Genomic DNA, 13,687 nt, shown 5'->3' on the forward strand with positions numbered 1-13,687 from the left:
GTTTGCATGTGTCAAACGCGTTTATATGAGCCTGCGGTCAAAAGGGTATACTTTGAAAGGCTTGAACGCTCTGCTGAGTGCGTGAAAAGGAATGGCACGTGGAAAAACTAAAGTATACCCTTGCCTTTAGTAGTTATTCTGTAATGATAGCCTCAGCCACCATTCACTTTCATTACATCTTTTTTTTTAATAGAAATTCTGCCTAACATCTCCTTTTGTGTTCCACCAAAGAAAAAAATGAATTGGTTAGTTAGTTGGTCCCTAATACTGGTTTGTTTTTTGCTTGTTGCAGTACAACCACTACTAGTGCACTGTCCTTTAGACAACCCTATAGTCAATCACTAGTTCATCTGTGGGTCCAGTTTAAATACCCAGTGGCTTTTAGAATGGCCCACACAACAGCACAAGCCAGGTGACAGACCCTGATCTAAAGCTCTGCGCTATGCACTGATAACACAGGCTTCCCCTTTAATGTCCCCAGCACAGATAGATGCACCAGGCCCCCTAGTAAAAGAAATGCCCCTGCTCGCTTGTAAAAGTAGGATCCCTTAGAGAGTGGGGGATGGGCAGGAGATAGCTGTATGGTGTGGAACAGGAATGGAGGGAAGAAAGAGGAAAATCACAGATCTAGGCATTAACTCTCTCTGTCCATTGCCTGGATCAATCCTGCCTTCAATTCCCAATCCACCCCCATCTTTCTTAAACTCATACCCAATTCCAATCATGGCCACAGTAAAGCGCTCTTGTAAAATACCACAATGCGACCTCAGATTTCAGTAAATTAGATGCCTGTTGGTCCCCTTTGCTTTGAAATACAGTGCAGGCTTGCCTGGAGCAGCATTAAAACTGAGGTCGGCCCATCCACTGCACACAAGAGATATCCTCCTGCCATAACAGATTGTTTGTGTGGAGGTACTATATGTTTGCAAGAGAGAGAGAGAGACAAACCTCATTTAAAGGTGCCGAATCAGAGGCTAAAGCCTGCCAGTTTGGCATCAGCTTCCTGCATGTTTGTGTGTTGGTGGGTGTGTCCCTGGCGAAGGTGTGCCCAGCATGTGTCAATGCTCCGCTCGGTCCAGGGATGGCCACCGATCAGATGGATGATCAAACTCTAATCATTCCCTCACGGCCCATCCTGGGTAAAGCTGTCATTAATTTTGCAGAATTGCATCAAATTGGAGACATTCTTTATGCGGCCCACGGCCTACAGACAGTTATACGATGTGGACTGCTGTGCTAAGCAGATGGGGCAGCTTGGCCATGCATACTAAATACCCCTGCCCCCCTCCTTCATGTTTCTCTCGTTCTCTTTGGCACACCCACTCCCTCCCTGCATTTTTATCACCTCCCTTTATCTCTGTCACTCACGTACCTATCCCTCCTTCCCTCACTCTTTGTCTTCTACCCTTCTGGTGCCTTTGATTTACTTTTTAAGCATTTTCTTATCCTTCACTCCTGCCCTGTCTCCTCTCCAGTTATGACACTGCCACTGACATTATGTCTATATGGACAGTTACATTCGAGCTACAGTGGGTTTTCGCATAGTCAAGCTGCACTCTTCATCTCCCTGTCCAAGGATACATGACAATATTGTATATTTGGAAGGAAGGACGCCAGCTGAGGAAGTGTGAAATAGACGTCACATGCCACATTTGTCTTTTGGAGCATGCATATGCACAACGCTGAGGCCAACTGTAGTCCATTAATATGTAAACATGCAGGACACAGCAGAGCTACAATTTCATTATTATGGGTCTTTTAGTCCAACTGGTATGATTTCAGTCAGACTAAAGCATTTACATGACACTTTAAAAAGACTAATTATTGTTGAAGTCCGCCTGAAATCGAACCTTTAAAGTACATGTAAATGTACTGTATGTCTCCTTAATCTAAAGCTGTTGTTTCTCACATAGTACCCACATCATCTCTCCCCAACAGGACAGACTATACACTCACCTAAAGGATTATTAGGAACACCATACTAATACTGTGTTTGACCCCCTTTCGCCTTCAGAACTGCCTTAATTCTACGTGGCATTGATTCAACAAGGTGCTGAAAGCATTCTTTAGAAATGTTGGCCCATATTGATAGGATAGCATCTTGCAGTTGATGGAGATTTGTGGGATGCACATCCAGGGCACTAAGCTCCTGCTCCACCACATCCCAAAGATGCTCTATTGGGTTGAGATCTGGTGACTGTGGGGGCCATTTTAGTACAGTGAACTCATTGTCATGTTCAAGAAACCAATTTGAAATGATTCGAGCTTTGTGACATGGTGCATTATCCTGCTGGAAGTAGCCATCAGAGGATGGGTACATGGTGGCCATAAAGGGATGGACATGGTCAGAAACAATGCTCAGGTAGGCCGTGGCATTTAAACGATGCCCAGTTGGCACTAAGGGGCCTAAAGTGTGCCAAGAAAACATCCCCCACACCATTACACCACCACCAGCAGCCTGCACAGAGGTAACTAGGCATGATGGATCCATGTTCTCATTCTGTTTACGCCAAATTCTGACTCTACCATCTGAATGTCTCAACAGAAATCGAGACTCATCAGACCAGGCAACATTTTTCCAGTCTTCAACTGTCCAATTTTGGTGAGCTCTTGCAAATTGTAGCCTCTTTTTCCTATTTGTAGTGGAGATGAGTGGTACCCGGTGGGGTCTTCTGCTGTTGTAGCCCATCCGCCTCAAGGTTGTGCGTGTTGTGGCTTCACAAATGCTTTGCTGCATACCTCGGTTGTAACGAGTGGTTATTTCAGGCAAAGTTGCTCTTCTATCAGCTTGAATCAGTCGGCCTATTCTCCTCTGACTTCTAGCATCAACAAGGCATTTTCAGCCCACAGGACTGCCGCGATACTGGATGTTTTTCCTTTTCACACCATTCTATGTAAACCCTAGAATTGGTTGTGCGTGAAAATCCCAGTAACTGAGCAGATTGTGAAATACTCAGACCGGCCCGTCTGGCACCAACAACCATGCCACGCTCAAAATTGCTTAAATCACCTTTCTTTCCCATTCTGACATTCAGTTTGGAGTTCAGGAGATTGTCTTGACCAGGACCACACCCCTAAATGCATTGAAGCAACTGTCATGTGATTGGTTGATTAGATAATTGCATTAATGAGAAATTGAACAGGTGTTCCTAATAATCCTTTAGGTGAGTGTATGTTCAGGGTGTGGTGAGTGTTTGTTACTGATGATCCCTCTGCCCCCCAATTTCTCTCTGAAAATATCACCATGATATAAGCAAAATTACCCCGCCCCAAAGCTCACTGTTAAATCACTCATGTTGCAACTAAATGCATGTTACTGCATGTCAGCAGCGCTCACCACGTCTTTCAAGGTGGTGTAATCTGTCACACAAGCCCAAATATGAAATATATAATCACTTCTGCTGTGATACATAACACATAGTTCACCCATGAATGAAACTTCTGTTCTCTTTAACTCACTTTCATGTTGAATCATACCAAACCTGTATGATTTTCTTTTTTGTGTGGAACACAAAAGGAGATGGCAGAAAGTTAGCCTCAGTCACCATTCACTCACTGCATCTTTTTTCCATACAATAAAAGTGAATGGTGACTGGGGCTAAGATTCTGCCATCCATCTATGTTGCATTTCACCTAAGTAAAGAAGTCATAGGCCTACAGGTTAAGAACAAATAATGACGGTATATAATTTATAGGTGAACTATTCTTTAATATGCAGCGACAACTATAATTCAGCCATTTGTAGATTGATTTCCCCCAAAAGAGTAAATAATGTGGCACCCTGTAGCACTATCAAAACATTGCTCTGTTTCTTTGAGCATCCTGTCCAGCTCGACATATTAATACCAATTAAGATCCAATTAATACCAGTAACAAAGGTCTGATTTAGACCTGTTGTCTGAGTTGTAGCAAAAACTTACCACAATTACCACAAAAACTCATTAATCTTCATCCATCCTGTCTTACAATATCTATAAATCATGGAGAAAGAATCCATGACCAGGTTAGTAATGAGATGATAAAATGACTAGCCAGCATAAGATCTTACTCTGGATTGCACCATTTCTTGTCATTGATCTCCTCAAAAATGCTTGACATAGAGCACATGGGAGGAGGAGCAAGGTTAGGAGTGTCATGGGCCTGAGGGAGATTCGTCATCAAGCAAGGTCAGTAACACACTGTCTGTGTGCCATCAATCACAGGCCTCTTTCCTTCCCCCCTTCCTGCCTGTCTCTCACGGCAGCCTTCAACGCATTTCAGCCAAGCTCACTCTGTTAAAACAATCTCAGCACCTTTATTGGGCTTCCTCATTTACTGCCTGCATGCAATTACAGGCTTAGGGTGGCCATCTTGTATGCAGTGGCCATGGTTGCCTTTCTTGTAGTGCAAAGTGTTTCCAGTGCCATTATACACACACACACACACACACACACACAAACAGTGTTGTATTTATCGGTGGTTTAAAAATCTGGACAAGTTGACCATTCTGAGATTTATTTGGAATTGAAGAGGATATAAAAATTTTGCAAGCCGTGGACAGTGTTGTGAGACCTTAAAAATAGTGAAATGTTCACTTAAACCCTTAACATAATAAGGATGTGTTAAATCGGTACTTCAGATCATTTAGATTGTATATCACTTTGACTTACGACCTAAAGGCACTCTAAGACCCTGAGTGTTCTGTGTGCCAAATTCCTCAAGAAAGTTCTTCTCCAGTATAATCATCCATCCATTTAAGCACAGCCCATATATGAAAGATAATGTCTGACTACTCCAAGTAATTACTCCGAGCTTTATAGAAAAAATTAATGGAGTTTTTCTTATGTTTCAGTGCCTTCTTTTACTGTTGACTTTTCAAATATAGTATGGAGTGATAAAATGCTATTTGGAATAGTATAAAAAAAATACTTTTGAATATGAAGAGCAAATATGCAATTTCCAGAGTGCTGGAATTTAAACTAATTGTGCTACTATTTTTATAAATAAGCTAATATATATATATATATATATATATATATATATATATATATATATATATATAAATGTTAGGTTTTTTTTTCCATTTCAGAAATAGTAACATTAAAAATAAATCGAATAAAACAAATAAAAAGAATTGTGGGCAAAAACTCACTTGCCTTTCCTAAACAGTGTTTCCTAAAAATACACTGCCATCTCGTGTTTAAAGGGAAAACACCAGGCTTGCCACAGTCACCGTTATGGTCTCCTGAGAGCACTGATTTAAGATGGCTAATTATACAGCCTTCCAGGAGCTATTTATCAACATATTGTAAATCCTTTTATTTCACCGTTGTTTGTTTTTAATGCATGCTTTGAGCTGCCGATAAAAGGAGCTTGTTTTTTTTTTTAAGTCAAACTAAGTGGGAGAGACAAATATTTCTTGGAATTAAGGAAACATGATAGGCCTTTAGCATCTGCTAGTCAGCTTCACTGCCAAGCAGTGTTTCAAGTTTCTTGAGGGTCAGCAAGCATTTTAGAGTACTGTTTACTCGAGCTGAATGTGTTTCTGCTTACTTGGACTGATGGAATTAAACCTTGATCATGTGTTGACATTGTAGGCAAAAGTCAGAGGTGGGTATAGGCTGTATGAATGGTCTATATACGACGCAGGTGCTCCATAGGTCTATTATATATGTATGTACAATTGCGCTTGCAAAACTGAAATACTTCACTGTTCATTTCGCAATCGTCTGATGAGAGTCGTGTTGCTTTCTACCATGCGTGTTTGACGTAGAACTACCGAATTGGTCCAAATTTGATTGACTTGTATATTTAACCAATAGAAGCCAAGTCGATGAATTCGATGAGCGATGTGAACCAATCAGAGTCGCAACCGCTGTAGCATCACCGCGACATTTGATATGTCACGCCGACTTTTAAAGGAATCTCGTTGCAGATGGGGATTGTAGTTTTTTTGTTGCTAAGCCATTAGTCAGAGTCGCTTCTTGCACTACATTTCCCACTATGCAACGGGACCCAAAGCAACCATGCTTGTGTTTTTGTTATTGTTGTGAGTGGTGTGTCACGGCGTATCACGGTGAATGTGTTAAGTCTCGATTACAGTTGTCATCAGTCTCATAGATGAGTTTTCTGAGTCTTAACCGAACGTCGTTTCGCGGGATGAAATTGTTTTGATCATCTAAGCAAAATCGGGTGAGTTCTTTAATCCGACGGTTGCTTTTTTTTTTTACACAAAAGAAAAGGAAAAAAATGCTGCATAGTCCGTATTACGCAGCTACTATAAAGACTTAAAACATGTTACTTCTGTATTGCAGTTGATGTTTCTTTTGAGGCAATTCAAGAGAATGTGAATTACTAAAGTAGTGTAATACAGTGTTTAGTTCTTTGTTGTTGATACGCTGAACCGAGTAAATTGAGCTTGTTTCTAACTTTGGGCCTCGCTTGCAACGGCCATCCACGATCAAAGTAAATTTAAGAAGTTTTAATTGGTAAGTCAGCAACAAATTAAAGCAATGAGCCATATTATTCCAGCAGTCAGTATTGTTGTTGTCACCATCATAATTATTAGAGTATGTAAACGTCTACGTCGTTTATTTATGCTAAAACCGTCATGTGTTAAATTACATTTCTCATGAATACAAATTTAAAGTGGCGCTTTATTCTCTTGTTTTTCATTATCTATTAATGAAATGGATGTCCTTGTCATATTTAACACAAGGCATGTCCTTGTCATATTTAACCCCGAATTGAAAAATTAAAAATAAATAACTAATGTATTATTTTGCTTAAAGAGTTAAAAATTAAGCCTTATTTTAGGGCAATTAATTGTTTTCGCATTGTGACATTATTTTCTTGTCAACTAAGCAAATTTGTCTCCACATTTCCTTAATGCAAAGAAGAAGAAAAAGATGTATTCTTTAATTTATATAATAGTTTTTTTATGCACTTATACATCATGCAGAGGTCTTTATGTTGATTTAACTGACAATTAATTGTATTACAGTATGTTTATGTAATATATTAAAAAGCTGTATCAGAGTAATGGAAATCTAAAGAGAAATCATGTAAATTACCCCCCAAAATGTAATAAATATATACATAATGAGAGAGGGGCATTACACTTAATTGTCATGAAAATGATGTCACAATGCAAAAACATTGGTCCCTACAATTGGTTTCATTTTCTCCATGCAAAATACATTTATTATTTTTTATTTTTGGGTGAAATGTGACTTGCTTTTATGACATTCACCCAAAGTGTTTCAAGACAAGACTATTTGTTTTGTACTCTGAATAAAGCAAGGTTAGACTCATTAGACACTGTGCATTCATTTGTTTGTTGTAAAGTCATGGAGAGTCTAAATATGGAGCACATGGACTACTGTGAGGTGCTAATGATGCACCCACCTGTTTTTGCATGTAATCTATGTGTTCACACACAGCCAGTCACGGCATCTGCAACACGTGACAGCCTATCATGAATGCTCTCTAAGATCCGATCGGTGTCAGGGTGAAAAAAGTATGCACTCATGCACACGTCATCCTCAGGCACTCGCCGTCCAGTTCAACATAACAAGCTATTCCTCATGACTTGCGCAAGACATTTTACCTTTGCCCTACTGTCCTGTCCAAGATGATCCTGGAAAACAGTGTTCATTTACATTTTGTGGAGCAATTAATGTAAAGGCTGCTTCAAAGCATCTTCAAACCAGCATTTATTTTAAGTCGTGTGTATTTGTAAATGTGTATATATTGATAAGTAGATATTCAGCACATTTATAGATGGAGATAAATAGATAACATATCTAAAATAAATGATGATACTTTCTCTTATTATCTTTGACCTTTGCCCTCACATACACTTACAGGAAATATACAGTATGTAGAATGGAAGGTGTATTTCTACGCTGTAGATGTTCACTATCAAGTTTTTCACTATTCATACTCATCCTTTTTGCAGTTTAATAGTCAACATAATATTGAAAACTGTAGCTGTAACAATTTTGAGGTATTCCATGTCACACTGAAGGACACTTCACTGCTTGAAATGTCATGTTAACTTTTCAGGTGCATCACTATTCTGTTGCCATGGAGAAGATATGCGGGGTGGAGTTTCGGAACATCGGGAGTTGTTACTTCCCTCAGAGCAGAGTGGACTGTCATTACACCATCAATGCACATCACACGTGGGCCAGTAATGACTGGGTTGGACTATTTAAGGTAAGCAAGAGCTATATGGAGGGTTTTATTCCAGCATTAATGCAGCTCTACTGGTTAATTACTGTTGATTTATTTTCTTTCACCCTCAGGTTGGCTGGTCATCAGTCAGTGACTACCATACATTTGTGTGGGCTGTAGCTCCATCCAACTACAAAGAGGGGATGTCCGTCAACTGCTGCGTTAATTTCCAAGGTCTATTGAGCATTGATTTTGGCATTTACTACCACTTGAAAGTCATCTGATGTCTCAGTACAGTATGAATAAAGAATAGACTGCTTTGGGGATATTGAATGAGCTAATTACAGTTTCTTCTGTTGATTCACGAGACTACTGGTCTCAGGCTCTGAGGTACATCTAGTACATTAGCTAATGCTTGTCCTCAAATGGCCAGTGAAACCGATAAAGCACCACAGAGGATTCATCCTTGCTAGTTATGAGACTGCAGGACAGGGTCCAAAATAAATGTTTTGCTACACAAGTGAATTGAGAACATTTACACGATTCAGGGTGTACATTTGATCAATTTTGTATGTTCCGTGGGAGTCTAACCTTTGAACTTGCCGTTACTAGTACCGTGATCTGTTGAACTGTTTCCCAGGGAATATTAATTTAATATTCATTTATAAATACATTTTATTTTAATATTTAAAATATTTCTTAATGACCAAGAAACTCAATTTTGCATTGTTTATTAAAAATATATATTTTTGTCCTTATGACAGAATAAAGTAATATTGTCGCTCACAGCATCATACATGAGCTTGTCTAAGTCTCCCGGTGAAATGACACCTGACACAAAAACATAAACGTCGGGATTTTGTGAATATTCCATAAACGTGTTGCCACAGATTTCTGGAGAGAGATTTTTATTTTTTTTTTTAAAGTAAAAGTTCCACTGAAGCATATGTCTTTAGGAGATGTGCAAGTTGCTACAGATGTGTTTTCTTTTGTAGACTGTTTTTATGCATTGATTTGAATCGTTTACGTTGCTTACGTCAATGAGGGTCCGACTACCACTCAACTTAGCAGCTCAACAGTTCAACTTATATCCACGTTTTCATTGTCTCCCACATTTACAAACAACTGTCGTATTTCTCCCCCATGTGGTAGTTACTTTTATAGACTTATACTCTCATAATTGTCCAATATACAGAAAGAACAAGCATTTACAACAAAGTGTAGGCCAAAATCAGTTCATATTTCTCACTTCACGCTCCTAGTTTTGCATAAATTCATCACATCTGGTCCAGTGGTCACATACGGTGTAGTCGCAAAGTTTGAAAAATTTTAAAGCAGCCAAAGCTCAAATCAGCATTGGCGGGGCTAGGGGGTGGCAAGGGGTGGACGTGGCCGAAGCCCATTGGCCACCCCACTCGTAACTGCTGTTTTAGTCATTTTTTTAGTTCTTTAGATGTGAAATCATCTCTGTACAAATGTAAAAACTTAACATGGTAGCCAAACCTCTCCGTCCCAGGTGTCATTGTATCCACTCTACACACACACAGTCCGACAATATAAAAATGCTGCCCAAACATTTCTGTGCCACCACAAACTGATCGCTTGCCCCTGGTTGGCCACCATTTAAAAAAACTCCTGGCATCTACAGATGGTCAGAGCTCCACACAGCCTCCGTCCGACACTCCATTGGAAATGACTGACTTCTGGTCTGTTTTCTGTCGTTTGTCAGATGCAGTGAAAAGGTGGTTTAAGTTTTATGTTGCAGATCCTTATAAAGTTACTAGCTACTGGCGAGAAACTCATGTCAAAACAGTTTTATTTACTCGCCAAAGTCCATTCTTGTTTGCATTAATAGTCTATACAGCGTTAAGGCTGTTTCAAGGTAACATAAGTCTTGAGTAAATGTCCTTTTGTCTGTGCACAGGCATCTGAGCATGTCAGTCAAAGTGTCATCCTGGCCATGTTTGCATATTGCAGAATGGCTGCATTGTAATTTGCGGTGAGTAATGGCGATGCAGAAAGAGTTTGTTTAGCCACCAGATGAGGTCATCAGTAATGCCACAGGATTCATTTTGCCAGGAAATCTCTGAACTCCACTTACCATACATAACAGACAGGAAATATTCAAATGCTGCCTGTATTCAAAAGCAGTGCCCACTCATGACAACTGTTTTGTTTATCCTAATAATTTATCATGTATAATGTCATGCCTTTCAAATCTGCCTATTTTTCTCTCCATTTCAGTTTCTTATCTACCAGGGACTAGTGCTCAGCAATACCAGTTTGTGTATGTCGATGGAAAGGGGGAGGTTTGTTCTTGCAGTACTGCCTTTACCTTCTCATCCCCGAAGCCTCTGGAAGAGCTGGTGATGCTGGAGGAGGAGGGTCAGGGGGAGGAAGTGGGCGAGGATATGTTACTTGTCATCCCCAGAGCCCAGTTACTCCAGGTCAGATGGAAACAAATGATGAGGTTCATAGGATGCTTTTGTTAAAAGTGCAGATTGACAGTTTTTGAAAAATAGAAATTATATCAAGCTCCGTATAAACTTTTGTGTTGCAGCCTGACAGTCTAATTGATGGATATGAAACAAATATATAGATTAAATAACTGTAAAAACATATCTTGGAAAAGATTACACCACCCGACTTGATCTCTGCCTCATCGTAAGCTGCCATTTGGCCAAAGATTGTAGTGCCATTGGCATATTTGAAGAATCTGGACAGAGCTGTATCTTGACCACACAATTGTTGGTAACAAGGAGAAGAGTAATGGACCAAAATGCACAGCCCTGAGGGGCAACATCATTTGTGAGTGGAAGAGAGAGTAAAAATAGAATAGAGAGATGGGATGTTGTAGTGTATTGATATATAAATCTGACCTCAGACAGAGTCTCATTTCAAAATGTCCACAATGTGCGGTTTTATTGTGTGGCTTGAGAATCACATGAAAAGCATTAAGGCTTTTGCAAACCAAAGGCGATGTGATTATGAGAGGCCAATAAAGGAGAAGTCAACAGTGAACAATACTGATTTGTCACTGATGTAGTACTACAGGTCCTTGTCCTGAGCTGTTATCTTTTAGGCTACAGCAAAAAGATATGGTTACGTTGGTACACAATTCAGTAAATTTTCAGGACTCACAAACGAATTTTGAGTTTAGTTGATATGCATGGTACAAACTGAACTGCTATGTAAAATGGCAGAAATTGAGTGACACAAAAGCCCTATCAATTGTTTGGACAAAGGAGAATAAACTGAATTAAACCAAATGTAATTTTTTTTTACCAGTTACCTGAGACAAATTAAAGCAGTGAGAGTAATAGCTTAGAATAAGTCCTTAGAGATGCAATGCAAAGCCTTTATATTTACTATCATAATCTGTTGCTATGGTTACAGGCATTAATTAAGGCTCTCATAAGTTATTACTTATACAGAAGTTATTCTAGGTTCCATTTGAAATTCCCAAATTCCTAGTAGTAAAAGTCAATTCAAACGCCACATAATTTGGACTTCAAACTTGGAAACTCATGCGGGAATCTATCAGTCATATTTGATAATCGTACATATGTAGAACAAATGCTAGCATTGTAAAGCATAATTTATTCTCAGCAATTTGGTTGCTAGGAGACATCTCTGTTGACATTTTAGAACCTGTTAAATTTAAAGGATCGTTTCCTTATGCATCATCTTTTGAGCATCCGGCAATTGACTGTGTAAATGGTCGGTGATCAGAGATCAGCGATATCATGTTGGAATATCCCACATCTGACTTTGAAAGGAATGCAGCATTAGAGAATGGAAGTGATTTTGGTAACTTGAGCATCAAAACTGTTATTAAATAGGATTATTACTTCCAGACTGTGTGAATGTAGCCTTTATTTTTATTTGATTGACTGTTGGGGGAATATCTTCTTGAAGCAAGACACTAAGAAATAAGGTATAATAAGAATCAAATAAAAAGACATTTAGAAGTAAAAAAAATTTCCTCTCCTCCTTTTGGTCTTTTGTTATTAATATCTGGATCTGTCGGATCTTTTTAACAGAGTCGCCTGCAGGAGTGTCTGAAAGAGCGTGCAGAGCTGCTCAAGGCTCTGGAAGCAACAGACCAGAACATGGAAAAAGAGAAAGACAGGAGAGTGAGAGACAAAAGTTTCTGGGAGGACAACCGCAAGGAACTTGAAAGAAAGATCAGCGAGCTGAAGGAGGAAGTGAGAGAATATAGAGCAAAAGTAGAGGGAATGAAGAAAAAGCAGAAGGTAGCGTAAACACTCATTCCATCACCCTGTGTTGTCAACCCTGGGTCATAGTTTTATGTGTATTTTCTGTATCCTGTCTTAAGTGTTTACTGTGGTGTATCTTATTACAAACACTGGTGGTGTGCTTTCTACTTAATGATTTTTAGTGTTAAGATTTAGTGTAAGCATCTCACCACCATCATATCTCTCTTTTTTAGGAGGTTAAAGATTTAGGTGAGGCCCTGGCAGAGGAGAAGAAAGCCCTCCTGGCTCAAAAAGAAGCTAATGAGCAGAAGATCAGGGAACTAGAGGAGGATATTAAAGTACTGACCCAGAGAGGCCTGGAGAGAGAAACTGACATAGAAAGGTAAGAGGCTATCTGTATGCTAGTCATCTCTTTGGAACCTGTGTACAGCACAAATGTCTGTACAGTGATAAAATTTTGTCAATATTGTCTAGGGGATGGTCTTTGATGACTGCAAACATCACTTATACAATAGAGTAAAAGTCTGTTGCATAGAAATGCTATGACCTCAGACATACCAAAGATGTTCTTCAAGTTGATTGGGTGGTTATTTTCATTTAAAGCTGTACCTAGCTTCTAATGTTTAAAACCCTTGTTTTGGCACAAATCTTTGTTACATGACTAAATGATGTTAAATCACTTCAAATGACATGAGTTGGTGGTCTTTTGATGTTGTCTGGGGCACATCAAGATGTGGTCATATGCATCCTAGGCCACCTCTTGAGGGATGAAGGTGACTGAACTATAATTAGCGCTGCAGCTAACGATTATTTTGATAATCGGTTAATCTAACGATTATTAGAACAATTATTCGACTATTCAGCAATTATTGCAACAATTAGTCATTAGCTCTTAACCAATTATTCAGCTTGTGCCCCAGCTTAAAAGGTTGGATTAAACATGCTTACTAACAATAAAGAGGACAAAAGCATCTTTTAGAAATACCTCTAAATGACATTCACTGAATTAAAGGGAAAAAACCTTCACAGCGAAAAAGAAATTCACTGCAAAAAAATCCTATTGTTATCAAGTAATTTTGTCTTGTTTTTAATTTAAAATTGTGTAAAAATCCTTAAAACAAGATATAAAGCAACATATAAGATATTTAGACATGCTTTAAGAGAATGTATCTTAAATTTACAGTAAGTGTATTTTGTATACAAGTGTATTTCTTGGTTATACTTCTGCGCGTGCAGTAAAATACAAAAATATCCTTATATTCAAAGATCTACTCACTAAAAGCAAGTCTAAATACCTCATATGCTGCTAC

At 39.0% G+C, this 13,687-nt stretch overlaps 1 protein-coding gene across 1 annotated transcript in view; it reads left to right on the plus strand.

Annotated features, from left to right (window-relative positions):
- Nucleotides 1-6,006: 6,006 nt before the first annotated feature.
- Nucleotides 6,007-13,687, plus strand: part of LOC127619361 (calcium-binding and coiled-coil domain-containing protein 1-like) — a 33,369-nt gene continuing 25,688 nt past the window's right edge. Inside the window, exons 1-6 of the mRNA XM_052092259.1 lie at nt 6,007-6,171; nt 8,047-8,199; nt 8,289-8,391; nt 10,402-10,604; nt 12,201-12,413; nt 12,611-12,759. Coding sequence (XP_051948219.1) covers nt 8,068-8,199; nt 8,289-8,391; nt 10,402-10,604; nt 12,201-12,413; nt 12,611-12,759 — 800 coding nt within the window. The 5' untranslated portion in view covers nt 6,007-6,171; nt 8,047-8,067. The remainder of the gene's footprint in view (nt 6,172-8,046; nt 8,200-8,288; nt 8,392-10,401; nt 10,605-12,200; nt 12,414-12,610; nt 12,760-13,687) is intronic.

The sequence above is a fragment of the Xyrauchen texanus genome, chromosome 25, assembly GCF_025860055.1.
Source record: "Xyrauchen texanus isolate HMW12.3.18 chromosome 25, RBS_HiC_50CHRs, whole genome shotgun sequence".
NCBI classification, from domain to species: domain Eukaryota; kingdom Metazoa; phylum Chordata; class Actinopteri; order Cypriniformes; family Catostomidae; genus Xyrauchen; species Xyrauchen texanus.